We start from the raw sequence: 18,359 nt of genomic DNA, 5'->3' as shown, positions 1-18,359 counted from the left end.
ACTTTTCGATATTCAAATTGAAAATATTTGGCCAAAACCACTATTCGCTTCAAACTCAAAATCTACTATTTGCACATGACTATAACTTAGAATCAACTGTTTTTTTAAAATTGCCATCGGCCCACGTACATCAGTTAATGTTTTTGTTTATTTTTCACTCCAAAACGAATGAGGACACGGATGGTCGCATAATTACCTTACGGGATATACTCGGAAGCAGGCCTGAACATAGCAGGTCAAACAGCTTCGAAAGAATATACAGGAAAGGAGACAAAGTGAGGCCTTCTCAACGAGAATGTATGACGACCACTGCGGCGTCTGTGTCCAAAAAGTCATCTGTGGTTCCACAACAAAGTGTCCAACCATTGGGGTGTTTCTTGAGGCTATCAACGAAAAAGGCAATTTCATTTGAACCTGCCTTCGTGTTTACTCGAGCGACTCTGAAAAGAACAAATAAGTGAAACAAGCGCCGGCTTTCTGCACAATGTGGGGATGGCTTCCTTGAAAACTAATAGGGAAGAGGAGACGGTGACCCGCTGGGTGTAAAAATGACAGCACGGACATATCCTACAAAGGGGAAGGGAGAGGGGGGTGCAGACACAGCCCAGACGGAACACTCAGAGACATATTGCACGACCACCGACACCCGCAGATGGTCCCCACATGAGAAGAGTGAGCCAAAGTCGGTGAAGCGGACATTGTTTGCCGCCCCTACCACCGTGGGTGCCGCTACCTTTATCTCCCGGATTCGTGCTGACTCGTCCGTCAATTTTCAGTCGTGTGCTAAAGCAGACAATTTTTTGTTTGTTTAATGTGTGGCCACAGTTACAGTTACAGTTACCCAATACAAAAGAAACAGTGTTACATTTACAAGTTACCAGCAGTAAAGAGTAACTCGTTACAGGTAAACGTTACCAAAAAAGTAACTCTAGTTACCGGTAACTCATTACTAGTAACTAGTTACTGCCCAAGACTGCTTGTCATGCATGGTCTGGATACAAATGCTTTGCTCTTACCTGCGCTTTGGTCTTAGGAGAAGCAGCCTTTGAAGCGTCATCTTCGATGTTGCTCATCAAAAACATTGACTTATCAATTTTTGCAAATAAATTATGCACATCAAAATGCTAAAATGGCAAATCACACAAGAAAATTTAAACACCCTTCGGGTTTAAATTTTTCTAATTTCTCAGTTTACCTTTCTTCTTACTGTAGTGTAACAAATAAAATAATATTGTTTTGGTTTGTGGTTTCTTGAGTCCAATTTTTGTACTGTAACAAGAAAGTAACGGCGTTACTGTTTTTGCAGTGACTGTAACATTTTACTTTTTGAAGCCGGTAACTGTCACTGTAACAGTGTTACTTTTCCCCCTAGGTAACTGTAACTGTAACACTGTTACTTTAATTTTTGCTGTTAACGTGCCCATGACTGATGACGAGGTTCAATTTCTTTGTTATGCTCTGGTAGTAAACACCCTGCTGTGGGGACAACAAGTTCAATAAAGTACCCCTTATAGTTTGATCTCCTGCCCATCGTATATTATCGGGCACCGAACAGTGGTTCTGAGCGCTGCGACACATTGCACACTGTGCTGCTTGACATTTAGAGCCTTTTCCCAAAAGGAGACTTTGCTATCTTTGGCGACTTTAATTTTCAGACATTGACTGGGTTCATCTTGCCACGAGCAGCTCAAATGCTGCGCGAGAGTTTTTCAATATAACTGTTTGAATTTTAACCTCACACCCGGTTGTCGAACAACCCACCCATGGCGACAATATTCTTGACCTTACCCTTATACAAGCACAACAGAAATAAAAAGAACTGTCAACTGTGTTGCTGGCCTAAGTGACCAGGGAATTTTGATCATCGAGTTATCCATCCCTGTGCCGACGCAAGGCCCAACTGTTCAAACAATTCGTGACTATAACAAAGGTGATTACTACGTCACCACAAATCGGAACTTGTCATCGTTCTAGCAGTCGTATGTCGAAAACTTTCGTTCAAGATCGGTGGGAGAAAACTGGGCACTATTTAAAAACAAACTTAATGATCTAACTCAGCAGTTTGTTCCGAATGTCATTGTAAACAGCGACGGGCATAACCCCTAGTACAATAAAACTTTACGATCATTATAAATAACAAAAAGAAGCGCATGTATAAAAGAGCTAAAAGACTAAATAATAACAAAGTCTGGGTAGATTATTTTTCATGTCTCAAGTCTTGTACAGAGCGTAAAGTTGACGAAAAAGAAGTTATTTTCTTTGGACCTGCAAGAATTCTGCAAAGTAACCCCCAGAAGTTCTGGAAAGTATTTTCACCCAGAGATAATACTGACTCTATCCGACTAAAGAATGAAAATGTAGACGCCGTGTGAGCCACATTGCACTCCCGCTTTAAATAAATATTTCTCTTCCATACTATCAAACGAAAGCATTGATCATATATATCTAGTTTGCCTCGCTCTGGTTTTGAGCCCATGGTTCCCATTGACACTAACATTTCTGCTTCCAGAATACTTTGACTTATAGAAGGTTTAAAACTCTCATCATCTTATGGTCCAGACAATATTAGCCCCAAAGCTCTTAGCAACACCAAAGTAATATCTAGTGAATTCCTCAGATTCATATTTTCTTAGTCATCACAGCAGGATTGCCTATGCTCCGTTTCACCTTCAGTCCGAGCGCAGCAAACGCTAGGAGCTATCCCAGTCAATTCAGCGTTGAGAGAGTGTCATGTGACCTTGAGCTCTCTGCGTCGCTCTGGCCAACCGAAAAGTCACGCGATTTTCTCCCGACACTGGATCGGCTGGGATAGCTCGTGGCGTCCAGTGCGCTCGGCCTGAAGGTGGAACGGAGTATACCATTGGACCGAAAGCTGGGGAAGGTCATTCCGGTCTTTAAAAGCGGTGACCGTGTGCTGGCCTCAAACTACCATCTATCATATTTAGAAGCCAATCATACTTTTTACAATCATCAACATGGATTTTGTAGAGGTTTTTCATGCGAGACGTAACTCTTTGAACTGAAACACAAGTTAGTCACTAACCTTGAATCGCAGGGCCAAACCGATGCTGTATTCCTCGACTTCTCGAAGGCATTCGACAGAGTTCCCCATCGTCACCTAATTTCAAAACTTTCTATCCTGGGTATCGACCCTTTGGTCCTTTCTTGGATTCGTGACTTTCTCTTTTCTCGCACTCAGTTCACTGTGGCTAACAACCATATGTCAGATTTTACTAACGTTATATCTGGGGTTCCACAGGGGGCATTACTCAATCCACTACTGTTTCTTTTTTTTATTAACGACTTATCAATTGTAGTCTTTGTCTCTTCGCTTACGATTGTGCCCTATATAGCAAAATTACTTTGTCTGATGACCATTTGAATCTTCCGAGTGATCTTGACCTGATTTATGCCTGGTGCTCCAAATGGCTAATGTCATTAAACATGTCATAATGTAAAGTACTTTGCTTTACTTGGAAACATGCAACATCATATTTTTCGTATTCCATTGGCTCTGGACTAATCATCTCTGCCTGCCTCCATCTATAAATATCTTGGTGCAACACTACCTAGTGACTTAACCTGGAATAACAACATTGAAACAGACTCAGCAGAGGCTTTGCGCACTCTCGGGTACATCAAAAGAAATCTGAAGGCGCCACCATCTCATCTCCGGAAAATGGCATACGAAACTTACGTTGGACCAAAGTTGGAGTATGCAGCAGCAATTCGGAATGCTCATCAAATTTATCCCATTAACCATCTTGAGTCAGTTCAAAATCGCACGGCCACGTCGATTCTTAATGATCATTACCGAAGAACTAGTGTCTCTGCACTAAAATGCCAGCTGTATAAGTCGCGTCACAAGATATATCGTGCTTAACGCCATTTCATAAAATTTTCTATTATAATCTAATGCTTAATAACTCACTCATACTTCCTCCTTGAAAAGCATCGTCTTGACTAAATCACCCCCCATGTCACGTATCCCGGATCACAAACTACTTCAACCAATCAGAGAGAGAGAGAGAATAAACTTTTATTCTGAGCATTTCAGCACAATGGTCTGTGACGGAAGGACGGGCTTCCCTCTTTACGGAGATCCTATACGCTGTCTTATCTGCCTGGCCCCTGTTGACCAATTGAAGCTGATTCTCCAGGGCGGGGCTGGACAGCAAGTTCTCCCATCACTCTACAGGGGGAAGGGTGTGGGTGGTGGGTGGTCTTGATTGAATCTACACTCACCTATTTTGTGACGGAGGGCTCCTATCTCTTGGCACACTGGGCAGTTCCCACTGTATTGAGTGGGGAACATATGCGACTGAGTAAAAGGGGGTGGGGGAAGGACCCCGACTGAATTTGCCTATATGCTACATGTTCCTCCAGCGTTAACTTAGGATGCGGGGCTGGCAGTCTTCGCCTCTCCTTGCAGTAGAATGCGACTAGTATTTCCTTTTAGGTGACCATGGGTTGGTCCTGCACCTCTTCCACGGCTGTGGCCTGGTAAGTCAGCGTGCGGGCATGCTGGTGAGGAAGTTTGTTGCCCTCTACCACGGAGGGGGCAGGTACCCATTCAAATTCTATGGGCTCCTTTGGGGGTCTTTTGTTTTTGAGCACCTGCAGCGCTTTTCAGGACACCAAGTCCGACTGGAAGCTCCGGTATGCTTAGTGTGAGTCGGTCATTACCCTGGTTGTGCCTGGCCATAAGTGACCCCGTCTTGTTCCGCAATGCTTTGATCACTCTTTTTGCTAGTGTATTGATGTACCAGTTTTATTTCACACACAATTGTCCTTACTGCTTATATTACTTACCAGCACTGTAGGTGTCAGCCACCTGTCTGTTCATGAGTTGATTTTTTGTATTTTTCATGTACTTCCCCCCCCCCCCCCCCCCCCCCCCCCAAACAGATACACACACCCACTCCTTATGTAATGCTATATATATATATATATAAAGCTACCAGCAACATTGGAAGAATTTAGGAGCAACAAGTTTGAATTCCTGTGCCGACGCGATGCAACTTCACACATACCTTGAGCACATTATATAACATTCCCACCAGATCTGATCAGCATCCCTAATCAGTTTTATTTTCATATGTTCAGTGACAATGCAAGCCAGTTTTAGATACTCTACTTTTATAATATTACTTTTCCGTACTTCTCATTGCAACATTTTCATGGCGAGCATACTGTTCCCCAGATCACGAGAGCCGCACACAAGTAGCGAGCCTCAGTTTGGGCATCTAGGACGTAGTACGTAGCTGTTGTGCGTCTCGTACGCACTGCAAAATCTGCGTAAAACGATCCAAACTTCTTTCAGCAAGCGCTGTGACCCAAGGGGGTATCGGAGGTCGAGTGTGTTAGCGCACCGCAGCTCGTACGGCGAAAGGTCCCGCTGCCAGGGATCCCCACCCCTACCCGTTTCGATCTGTTGTGAGGCACAGACCCCAGGCTAGCAGTCGTACTGTAGTGGCTAAATTTTATCATCTACAGCCTGAAACGGTGTCGCCAGAACCTAGACAGGCCGATCGCACGCTATTTAAAATAGTGAACGTCTTATTTTCTTCCGCTGTGCCCAAAATGACGACAGGGCATGCGATTGAAAGACCAGCGGACAGGCTACCACTCTTGCCTTCGAATCACTCGGGAGTTGGGCGACCTGCATTTGCACCATGATCGAAGAACCAGAAAGAAGCGATGTCAAATCACATCGACACAGAATCACTCCAAGCTTCATTGCTTGTGCCCTTCAGCTCTGCGCGCCGTCAGCCGTATCAACGCTAATCACAATTAATCAACGCCTGCCGCGTGCGTTCCGCCGCTCATACAAACAACAACAAACAATCAGGGTGTTATGCTGCAGAAAGTTACTTCCGCCAGTTTTAGCGAAATGCGGAGCTCAACCTGGCTCAACCCCTGCTCAACCGACGTTATTCAAGGTATTGAATTTGGCGTAAGGGTAGTGTGTTTGGGGTATGCGAAAAAGACTACGGTATTGACTATGGCGTACGCCGATATGACTACGGTATTGATTTTGGCGTACGCCATAACCACTACCGTAGTCGAAGCGGAGGGGTAGTGAGATCGGCGTCCTACACCGGCGCGCCAGCTGTGCGCCGCGTGACGTTACTGCTCCTCGCGCATGCGCAGACTGGCGAGTCGCGCGCGACGGCGGCGGAACGCGCGGCGGCGGCGGAACGCGCGGCGGCGGCGGAGCGCGCGGCGGCGGCGTCTCCGGCGCGCCAGCTGTGCGCCGTGTGACGTCACTGCTCCTCACGCTTGCGCAGCACGGCTCTTTGGGAGCCACGCGAAACTGCTCAACCTCGGCCAGTGTAGCTAACGCTACAAAAAGGTTGGGGTCCTATCCACGCTGGGGAGGTGGTTGGACAGAGAAGCTGTGGTATCACCTGCAGCGATTGCCCACTGCACTGTGGACCTTTTTTATGTAAAACGCCACCAGGTGGTGCTCCAGTCTTTACGTCCCAGAAAAATTCGGTTTATAAAAAGACTGAACAAAGGCCCCTTTAGCACCGCTGCTTGAAATGTAGATGAAACTTTTGGCCATCATTTCTCCAGGTGAACGCCAAAAGAACGAAGGAGTGCGAGATCTATTAAAATGTATCGAGTATTCTTGTAAACCAACTTGTCACCTAAAAGATGTAATATTGTACAGCCGAAGGCCCTCGTTAAATCTCCCAAATTGTCGTTCGTGTAGCATTTATGCTTTCTAGCACTGGTGACATAAGCAAGCTCAACAGGCTTGCAAAGACGGTGCGACCGAAAGTCGTTTGGGACGCAAGCGGAAGTTCATGTTTGTAACCAGCAAAAGGGTCTATACCAAATGAATGACGAAAGAAAAAGCACCGTACCAAAACCTTTTATATATAAAAGTCTAGTGACGTCATTCCCCACGTCGCAAGCTGCCGTCGCCGTGGCAGCTTGCGCTACTGTAATCTTCAGTGTAGCTTTACAGTAATCTTTACGGGAAACGTATGCGGTGAGCGCTACGTGCTTCGCATTGTTATCAGGAACGCTTTATCATCAATTATCTGGTTCAGATACTTGTTTTGTGCTTGTCCTTTATTGAAACGAATGCTGTGCTGTATGTTGTATGCGTGATATGCACTTTTCGCTTCAATCGCTAAAGGTCTTTTTTTTTCTTTTTTGAGGACGACGACAGCCGAATGCAGCTAACGGAGTTCCCGGTTGGGCCGATCGGGGCGCCGCGTCGCTGGCTTCTCTCTCGTACGTCCACCCAAAGAGCAGAATCGTTGGTCTAGCCAACAGTCTCACGCCAGACTGTTTCGCCGCTGTACTTTTGAGCGCTGGCGTCGTGAATAGGATCTTCGCTACCAAAACTGAAGCACTCTGGGCTCTTCCGACCAATCACCAACCTTCAGTGTGAGGGCAAACGACCGTTTTTGTCTTCTCTTTTTGCTTGAGCTCGTCACTCCAAGCTTTCAAACCGTTCCGCGCGTGTTGAAATCGAAAGTGTAGATTTTACGGAGTACGGAGCTGCGCGTCTGCGCTCAGAAAATTATTAGAGGGATTAGAGACGTCTCTAGTTTGACAGAGATTCTGCCGAGTGGGTTGCGTGCCTCATGACGGCGTATTACGGAGTCTACTGCGCGGCCAAGTGGAGTAACAGTTCTTCAAAAGAACTCGGAGTGCTTATTCTTCCGGTTTCCAACAAACGGCGGGTGAGCCTTTATATCAAACTTTTTTGTCAACGTTCGAAACTGGAAGCATTGAAATATATGATCTCTCAATCTCTCCATTACAGCATGGAAATGGATTACGTATGCAAAGCGCCAGGACTTTGGAAGCCTGCCGGTGAGCAAGCTGCGTCCGTGTCGTCTGTGCAGCAAGCACGCCGGTGCAACCGCGTTTGCAAAATGTAGGATGATTCGTTTGCGGAAAAACACGTGCCTCACCGTTCTTGTTACGAATCCGTTGCTGCGAGGACTGGTTCCTCCAAGTGAGTTGCTGTCAGGGTCTTTAGTTAATTTGACAGCTGACAATTTGACAGAGGGCTCGGCACTCACCCGACGGCCAGCATGGCTAAATTTCCGCAACTACTTCTGCAGGTGATGCCGATACTATTGCAAACGCCATCCAACACGCCATTCACGGTACCCGAGGACAGCATCGGACAACAACAAGTCATCATCCGCCCCCATTGGCTGGATTTTCATCGTGGGCGCGAAACATCATCCACCACGCCACTACAAAAGCAAGGAACAGACCCGGCCAACATCAGAGGGCTCGGCACTCACCCGACGGCCAGCATGGCTAAATTTCCGCAACTACTTCTGCAGGTGATGCCGATACTATTGCAAACGCCATCCAACACGCCATTCACGGTACCCGAGGACAGCATCGGACAACAACAAGTCATCATCCGCCCCCATTGGCTGGATTTTCATCGTGGGCGCGAAACATCATCCACCACGCCACTACAAAAGCAAGGAACAGACCCGGCCAACATCAGAGGGCTCGGCACTCACCCGACGGCCAGCATGGCTAAATTTCCGCAACTACTTCTGCAGGTTGGTTTACAATACAAGCAGCACAGTTATAAAAATAGCTACAAATTTGTGGTGATAGTGCCGTGCCCTCAAAAGTGTTTTGCCATTTTGTGTGATTGCTGGCGTCGGTTAATGTTGTTGCTGCTTTCTGGGGATGTTGAATCGAACCCAGGACCATTAACAATAGAACAGAAGTTAGAAAAGATTTTGGAAAATCAGGGCCAGATGAGTAAGGATCTTCAAGAAGTTAAAAGTGGTCAAGCAAATCTTAGGCAAGAAATGCATAATATTCACGGAAAAATTAATAAACTGGAAAATGCAATGTCAAATATTCAGAGCGAAATGGTGAAAGTTGATAGTCTAAAGGAAGTCGTTGCAAACCTAGAACAGACAGTCAGACAGCAAAGTGAAAAGCTAATTGACCTAGAAAATAGAGGAAGGCGAAATAATCTACTGATATTTGGCTTACCCGAAAAACACAACGAAAGCACTGAGGAACTGAAGCGAACCGTAACGAAAGATGTCTTCCTGGAGACTCTCGGCATCACAGTAACTTCGATTGAGCGAATTCACAGACTTGGACGTAAGCGCGAGGAAACGAATAGACCGGTAATCATAAAGTTCTTCGACTACAACGAGATAGAGGAAGTATTTAAAAACTGTAGAAAACTAAAAGGAACTAAGCTCAGTATCAGTAGTGACTACGCAAAAGAAACAGTGCAAGTAAGAAAACTGTTATGGGGAAGCGCGGCATCGAACAGAGCAAAGGGCGATAAGGTATCACTTGTACATGACAAGCTGAAGATTAATGGTGAAACATTTGTGTGGGATCTTAATCTAAACCAGCGACGTCGTGTTCAACCCAGTGGGGCAGCGTACAACTGACGCGATGCAAGGGCGGCTGAAAACGATCCACCTGAATTGAGAGTTATTAGCCTAAACGCCCGAAGTGTGGTTAATAAAATTGAAGCTCTAGAAATTTTGTTTCTTGCCCACAGTCCCCATGTGGTAGCTATTACAGAAACGTGGCTAAACTCCAATATAGAAAGCGATTGCATTGTTCCCCCCAATTATAAATTAGTTAGGTGTGATAGAACTACCAGAGGCGGGGGTGTGGCTATTTGCTTGAGAAATGACATTGATTGTGTGGTGCTTGAATGCGACTGTGATGAAACTGTTTGGTGCCGAATTTCTTATTACAGTCGAACGTTCCTTTTCGGAGTGGTTTATAGAACGCCAAACGCACCAGTAGAATTTTTGGAGGACTTGAATGAGTTTTTGTGCAAATATGTAAATGATACAACCAAGGTAATCATGACTGGAGATTTTAATTTGCCCCATGTAAATTGGGCTCTTTTGACAGCTGGTGGCATTGATATACTTAACGGAGAAAAAATAATTGACATAACGTTTAATCACAACCTTACCCAAATAGTCAAGGAATACACTAGAATCACCGACCAGTCTCAGTCAACATTAGACCTTGTCTTTATTACAGAAAACATATCGGATTACGAGATTTCAATTGTAGAAGGAATTTCAGACCATAAAATGATTTTGTTTACGATTCCACTACCACGACAGGGTCATTGCAGGGTTGCTAGGCCCCTAACTGTTAAAGACTTTACTCGCGCAGACGATACAAGTATTATAGATTACTTAGAAACATCCTTAGAAACATTAGACCAACTAAGCATTACAAGTACAGTAGATGATCTGTGGAATTTTTTTAAAACTACTACTTCCTTTTGCATTAATTCCTTTGTTCCCAATAAAACTAAAAAGACATATCGCACAAATCCCTGGATAACGCGTGAAGTTATCCACCTAAAACGTCAAATCAAAAGGCACAGAAAAGGTTTTAAAGAACATATAAATGCTCTAAAAATTAAATTAAAAACATCACTCAAACAAGCCAAAGAGAGATTCTTTTCAGTGACTCTTCACAACTTTATAAAAACTGCCCCTCAGAAATTCTGGCGTTTCTTAAGAGGAAAGAGGGAAATGATCGAGCAGATTGTTGAAAACGATGTGGTCATTACTGACAGTGCAGAAATGGCAGATCGGTTTAACGTGTTTTTCCAATCAGTCTTTTCAGCCCACGAGGTACAAAATCTCGATGAGGCCTTTCATTCTGATATTGAAACGAGTACGCCAGAAATAGAGATAAGCCAGTCCGGAATATTTGCTAAGCTATTGTCACTGGATACAAAAAAATCAACAGGCCCGGATAAAATACCGAATGAATTCTTAAAGCGATATGCAGAGTGGCTATCTTTTTATTTAAAAATTATCTTCGACAAATCATTACAAATGGAGTCACTCCCGCAAGATTGGTTATCCGCACGTGTCGTCCCTGTGTTTAAAGGAGGAAGCCGCTTTACGATAGAAAACTACCGGCCTATTTCATTGACCAGCGTTTGCTGTAAAGTGATGGAGCACGTCATTTCAAAATATATATTTACTTTTTTAGAGGAGCGAAAGACGTTATACTCTCATCAGCATGGCTTTCGAAATGGTTTGTCAACCGTAACGCAGCTTGTTGAAACGTTTCATGATTTTTCTTTATCTGTAAATAATAAGGAACAGATCGATGTAATTTGTATAGACTTTTCAAAAGCATTCGACCGCATACCTCACAAAAAATTATTATTCAAATTAAAAAAGATAGGGTTGTGTGATAAAATCGTTAACTGGATAGAAGCATACCTGTCAAATCGGAGTCAAAAAGTTGAGATAAATGGAAACATATCTCCACCTCTATCTGTAACCTCAGGAGTCCCGCAGGGCTCAGTCTTAGGACCATTATTGTTTTTGATATATATAAATGATATAGCTACGCATATTGCAGAACCAGTAAAACTAAAACTTTTTGCAGATGATTGCCTTCTTTACTCTGTCATAAACAATACTAATGATCAATTAGCTCTTAATAGGAACCTGGAAAATCTAAGGCAATGGTGTGAGGACTGGCAAATGCAAATAAATTTTCGTAAGTCGACATATATCCATATAACGAACAAAAAAAGCGTTTTGAAATTTTGGTATAATATAGGCAATGTTAATTTGAGTGTTGTAAACAGTTTTAAGTACCTTGGTGTGGTGATCTCACACGATTTGCAATGGCGCACCCATATAGATAATGTCTACTCCTCTGCCTATCGAAGTTTGTGCTTTCTTAAACGAAAGTTAAAACATGCAACTAGTAATGCCAAAATCACAGCTTATAAGTCAATGATCCGTCCTATTTTAGAGTACGCCAGCATTGTATGGAGTCCAAACAAAAAAGTAGACATCAATAGACTAGAAAAAATTCAAAGGCAGGCTGCACGTTTCATTCTTAATAAATACAAACGAACAGACTCTGTGACTGAAATGCTTAGCCAGTGTGGACTTCAATCATTAGAAACTAGACGGAGAATAGCGCGGCTAAAGTTCTTATTTGCGTTGTATAACAATCACTTAAACATTGAACCTGAACTATATTTAAATGAAACACATAAACGATCGCGCAGATTAAATCACAATAAAACAATCCAACCGTATAATAGTAGGATAGACGTTTTTAAATATTCATTATTTGTGCAAACAATTGAAGACTGGAACCAACTTCCAGATTATGTCATTAATTCTGCAAATATGTCCCAATTCGAGTCTTCTTTAGAAAAGATATTTACCCAACAATAAATAAGAAGGGCGTTTTTCCTTTTTTTCTATTTCACTTCTTTTTACAAAGTGTGGCGATATGGTTCACGTTGTCTTCAATTAAAAATTGTATAACAGTCTTCTTCTATTACGTACATATGTATCGAGTTCAAATTTTTTATATGACTGTATATATATTGTTGTTACCTCTCCTGTAATAGCCTTCAAGTGAAGGCTGACAGTATTCTTAAATAAAAAAAAATAAAAATAAAAAGCTTCTAGGATAGAGTACCTAAAAGCGCCCACAATCAGTCACTCCAGAAGGTTTTTTTTTCTTCTTTGCGTTGCCAATTAGCGAGTTTGTTCATGTTTTATTTATCGTTTATTCTTATGGAGCTCGCCTGCAACCCTGCGTTAATTAAATTAAAATGCAAGCCTGCTTTATATCGGAGTTGATTAGTTTGTTTGGGTATTCAGCATTTTTGTTTGTAGGAGTTGTTTATAGACACATTTAGATAATTCGATTATAAGTGCTGTTCTGTTAGTTTGTACATTAAAGTAGTTAATTTGGTTTTTACATATTTGATAACGTTTACTGCCTACTACAGCTCTTGGTTCCGCTCAAGGGGCGGTGGACTGCCGACGGAGTTTGTAAATACGTGCTTGGAATACTGCAACTAATTTGAATGGTGTTCAATAAAATATACATTTCAATGAACGTGCTGTTTTTGTTTTATTGCACTGGTAATTAATATCTCGCGAAGCGCATTTGTTGCGAAGTGTAGCGCGCGCGGCTCGTCTGCTCGACCGGTGCCGCGCTGGCCGCTCGCAGCGGCCAGCGCGACACCGATCAAGCAAACGAGAAAAACAAACCGAAAAAAAAAATAATAATAAAAAAAGGAACCGGGGGGGGGGGGGGGGGGGAGAGAGAGAGAGCAGAGAGAGGGGGAGGAGGAGGGCCGAAGGGCGCCTGCCGCGCCTGCGCACGCCAACGACATTGGTGGCGCCATCTGGCGGTCTCCCAATATTTGATTTGATTTTATTTTATTCACGATATCAGAGGCACTCTTCCTACAAATGCCCGCCCTGTTTTAAAAAAGTTTTGGCCCATTTGACTGACTGACTGATTTACTTTTTTCAGTCTCACGCCGTACTTTCTGCCACTTGCGACTTGTGGCGCTAGTTTCTCCTTACCACGGTGGAGGCTACAGCTGCACTCGGCTGACGACGACACGAAGAAATTCCAGAAATTCGATTTGTGAGTCATATGCAGCTTCGCTCTAAAATGTTTTCGCGGAGAGGGAGCATATTACTGGCAATATATGCCCCAGAAGCAGCGCACATTCTTTTTCTTTTCTTTTTCGGAAGTATTAGATTTTTAGTTCTCGAGCGCACGCTAGCTGGGTTGAATCGTAGTCCGGGCAGTCCGCGCGCAGTCGAGATATCAGTCCGCGGCTCCACCGGTCGGAGACGCGAGAATCCTTCGCTTGCTATTGGATGACAGGGGTCCTGGTCTCGGAACATGCTCCTCCCATCGCCGGTGATGACCTCGGTGTGTTGCAATCTTCGATTGCTTTTTTTAAGAAATTTTTTTAAGAGAAACATCGGCCGCGTAATATCCTTATTAGGGATTTACAGGGTGATTAGAGCTTGCAGAGTGAGTTATCGCTATGCTTAAGCGATCTCAAGAACCTCCTCAGGGCACCTTTAAGAGTTAAATCGTGCTTGGGCCCTTGAACTAAAAAAATAATTGCAGTGCCTAAAATCATGAAATCCGCACCTGTCGCCTTATATATTTTTAGCTATGGCTTACGAAATATATGTCACTATACACGGTGTTTTTTTTTTATTCTTACACATTTGTTTAAAAAAAACCGTGAAAGCTACACTAATGCGGTTTGTGCAGGTTGGTTTTACGGCCAGGCGGACAGTATGCCGGTTGCTAATCTTCGCGATAAGTCAGCTAATTAATTAGAATTCGTTAATTAACTTTTTAATTACTGAAAATAAACATATGGTTTCAATTAGAAACTTGCTGAGCACCATCGAAAACCCCTAAATCAACTATTTTTAGCAGGATATAACGCCGGGGCAGCGTTTTACGGCGTTCTGTAAAAACGCTCCATTTGGACGCGTTTCTAGATTTCGGTTTCTCATCGGAGCGCATCTACGCACCCGCGATCCTGCTCCCCGGTGGTCGCGGCGCGAAGCCCCCTCCTCGCCTCCCACGTAGAATGGAGGGAAGTACGGCGCACGTGTGTTGCGCGTCTCAGCCGCTGGGGAGCAGGACCGCGGGCGCGGTGATGCGCTCCGATAAGAAACCGAAATCTAGAAACGCGTTCAAATAGAGCGTTTTTACAGAACGCTGTAAAATGCTGTCCCAGCGTTATATCCTTCCAAAAACAGTTGATTTAGTGGTTTTCAATGATGCTCTACAAGTTTCTAATTGGAACCATATGTCTATTCCCACTAATTAAAAAGTTAATTAACGAATTTTAATTAATTAGCCAACTTATCGCAAAGATTAGCCACTCACATAATGTCCGCCTGGCCGTATAACCCACCTGCACAAACCGCATTAGTGTAGCTTTCACGTTTTTTTTAAACAAATGTGTAAGAATAAAAAAAAAAAAAAACACCCTGTATATATCAGACGACGAAACAACTGAGCTAAAAGCAATACGATTTTCAAGATGTCACGAAAATTTTAGGACAGACCCTTTCAGCCCATCTTTTATAGAAACACAGAGCGGCAATCACAATGCTTGCTTTTCTAACCAACATCTTTACACTCAGCGTCGTGATGCGGATGATGAATGCAGAAAGGAGTGATTGAAATTGTTCCTTCTAATCTTAAAACACCTTCGTACTCAGATCGAATCTGTCCTAAAATAGCGCTTACCCAAGTGAACATGGTCTTATACAGGATAAACTGGCATAGCCTGGCTGTTGAGCTTTGTTCTTGACAAAATGCCCGTCAATCCATTTTGCAAATGAGCATCACCCTTGCTAATTTATTTCTTTGTTAAATAAAACAAAGTAGTAGTTCGTGCTCTACTCGACATGGCATGTTGAAAGACAGCGCGATTGGGACGAGGACACACAGAGACGAAGAGAACACAACACAAAGCGCTGACTAGCAACTGGTTCGTTATTACAACATAAGGAAGAATGACAATGAAATGAAAAACATGGAGTCAAATGTTCGCGCACTTGCTTGGCGCCTCGTGGAATATGCCCCTTTCTTCTTTTTTCTTTTTCATCCGATTGTAGACTGGTGTTCTTCTTTCCTCAGGAGCTTGGGTTACCCTGAATCCAAAATCTTTATCTCGCTGGGAGTCATAGTCACCGAAGGTTGGCTCACACACGAACTGTTGCTCTTCATGATGTTGTAGGCTTCTACCATCTCTCGACTTGTTTGGTCGTGGTGTTGAAATAATATGCTGGTGCTTTCGAACTGTGGTTTGCAACCGCAATCTCTGCGATGCGTCGCTAGATGTGAATTAGCGGTGCCTTTCAAGGAGCTGTGGTGCTCTCTTAGTCGGATGTTTAAGCACCGGCCAGTCTGCCCGATATAACAGCGCCCACAAGAGAAGGGAATGCGGTAAACCACTCCTTTGACGCACGACACTAACTTTATCCCATGGTTTACCTTACATGTGCTATATTCCGATCTTGCTATCCCCTCCCTGCGTGCACGTACAGCGGAACATAATCTACTTAGTTTGTTTTTGGCTGAAAAAACAACGTTCACCTCGTATCTGGACGCGACTTTTTTAAGTCCGTGTGAAATGCGGTGAAGATAAGGAATGACCGAAACTTTCTTTTTTTTCTTTTTTAACTGCTCCTTCCAACATGAAATTAGAACTAATCTTTACGAGTTTTATTAAACTATCGCATGCTGATGAAATAATTGAGTCTGGGTATCCTGAATCCCTAATCCTTTGAATCTGGGAAGTGAAGCTAACGCCCATTGTGTGAACACATGATTTTGTTAAAGCGGATTTCAAACAGGATTACACTACTCCTCTTTTTACGAGCTTCGAATGCGCTGACTGGTAGTTTAGCAAACTCTTTGATGTTCTAGGATGATACAACCAGCAAATGTGTTCTATTGTAAATTCAACGAGGAGATCTAAAAACTGAATTCGACTCTCTTTTGGGGTCTCATAAGTGAACCTAAGGCCTTGGCCAAGCTCATGGAATACTTTAAGGACGTAATCTAGTGTTTTTTCGCAACCGGAGGCTTCAACAAATATCAAGAAATCATCAACATATCTAGAGATCTTAATGGTGTGATTTTCCAATTTATGAACTAGAGCTCTACCTACTTTCCCGAGGAAAATATCGCTTAGTACAGGCGCTACTCTTGACCCTATACAAACACCTGACTTTTGAACGAACACTTTTTCCTCCCACCCTATAAAAGTAGATTTTAAATACACAGATAATAGTTCAAGGAAATGTTCAACTGTTATTCCGCATTGCGTTCTAAACTTAGTTTCGTTGTTATACTCCAAAATGCACTCTTGAACGCTTACCATGAGGTCATCATGAGGCAAAGAGTAGTATAAGTCTTCTTTTCGAAAAGACTGTGACTTCTTCACAGTCTTTTCGAGTGACCCGGAGATGGTACCAACCATCCGCAGAGGACTTGTATAGGTCTGGTGGGCAGGAGGAAGATCTTGCATACCTGGAGGCCGCCCTTGCCTTGCCTTGCCTTGCCCACCGGACCTACAAGTGCTCTGTGGATGGTTGGTACCATCTCCGGGTCACTCGAAAAGACTGTGTCGAGTCCTGTGCTCTGAATGGTGGCAGCAAGTCCGCCATTTCAAGGAATGCCTTCGGATCGCCTGCTCTCGAGGAAGAAATCAACACTAAGCCTCTCGTCTTTTAGCGGGATGGTCAAGGACCACAGCACAGGCCACTGAGTTCCTTTGGAACCAGGTTCGTCTTACATTACCACCCAAGAAGAAATCTCATCCAAAGGAAGGTAACGTTGTCGTCTTGGGCGATCTACCTGTCCCAGAACCGCACCAGAACATCCTGAAAAAAGGACCGAAGTTTGGCTTCGAGCCCACGCTTAAACGCGTTGACAAATTGGTTTTGTCCAGGTTCATTTCACGGAATGTACCAGAGGAGGACAAACCTAGGTGCATCACCGAATATGTAGACGTCTTACTGAAAAGTGAAGGTAGCCCCAAAAAATCCCGCAGTTTAGATCCTACGATTAACTTTCTCTCATCCAACAACTTGAATGTTATGTTATCCGACAAAGAGGGGTGTTTTGTAGTCATACCGTATGGTTCACTCTCCGAGAAAGCTCATATAGCTATCCAAAAGAATTTTAGAGAGGTATCGGAACGTCCAGCTGAAATAAAAAGAAGAACCATTAAGTTTCTCACTCAACTCAACTTACACAAAGTCGCGTCAGGAGCCCAAAAAGGAGAAGACCTCACGTTAAGGGTGTTTTTCTCCGCTAAAACCCGTGGTTTCCTGGTTTCCTGAGAATAAACCTTTCAGTTGTTAGTCAGCGCTCGTCCTGTCCAGTTCCTTCCTCTGTCCTTGCAAAAATTCGCGCTGTTCCATTATGAATCCATACCAACTCGCCCAGTTATCCTGTTTACTAAAACCCATAAACCCGGAATCCCTTCCTGCACCATAGTATCGGAACGCAACACTTGGCCACACGCAATCTCGGGATATTTACAAAAACACTTAAATTCCCTTTCAATCGTTGACCCTTTACGTATCCCGAACTCCAAGGTGGTTATCGATTTTCTACAAGACAGCAATCTAGAGGGGTGCACAGCATTCAGCATTGATGTAGAAGACTTATACTACTCTTTGCCTCATATGATGACCTCATGGTAAGCTTTCAAGAGTGCATTTTGGAGTATAACAACGAAACTAAGTTTATAACGCAATGCGGAATAACAGTTGAACATTTCCTTGAACTATTATCTGTGTATTTAAAATCTCCTTTTGAAGGGTGGGAGGAAAAAGTGTTCGTTCAAAAAAGTCAGGTGTTTGTATAGGGTCAAGAGTAGCGCCTCTACTAAGCGATATTTTCCTCGGGAAAATAGGTAGAGCTCTAGTTCATAAATTGAAAAATCACACCATTAGGATCTTTAGATATGTTGATGATTTTTTGGTATTTGTTGAAGCCTCCGGTTGCGAAAA

General features: G+C 43.5%; 2 protein-coding genes across 2 annotated transcripts; both read left to right on the top strand.

The window, feature by feature from the left end:
- The first annotated feature begins 8,741 nt into the window (after positions 1-8,741).
- On the top strand, positions 8,742-9,417 carry LOC121836380. The gene has a single exon (XM_042291273.1). The coding sequence runs from the start codon at positions 8,757-8,759 to the stop codon at positions 9,414-9,416; it is 660 nt and encodes a 219-aa protein (XP_042147207.1). The 5' UTR covers positions 8,742-8,756; the 3' UTR covers position 9,417.
- Positions 9,418-17,438: 8,021 nt separating this feature from the next.
- Positions 17,439-17,855, top strand: LOC121836535 (the record flags this gene model as incomplete). Its single annotated transcript, XM_042291451.1, has 2 exons — positions 17,439-17,531; positions 17,808-17,855. Coding segments are annotated over exons 1-2 (141 nt in total), but the record flags the coding sequence as incomplete, so codon positions are not given.
- Positions 17,856-18,359: the final 504 nt, after the last annotated feature.

The sequence above is a fragment of the Ixodes scapularis genome, unplaced genomic scaffold (assembly GCF_016920785.2).
Source record: "Ixodes scapularis isolate PalLabHiFi unplaced genomic scaffold, ASM1692078v2 PGA_scaffold2__306_contigs__length_199485367, whole genome shotgun sequence".
Taxonomy (NCBI): domain Eukaryota; kingdom Metazoa; phylum Arthropoda; class Arachnida; order Ixodida; family Ixodidae; genus Ixodes; species Ixodes scapularis.
This window is presented reverse-complemented; position numbering and strand designations above follow the sequence as displayed.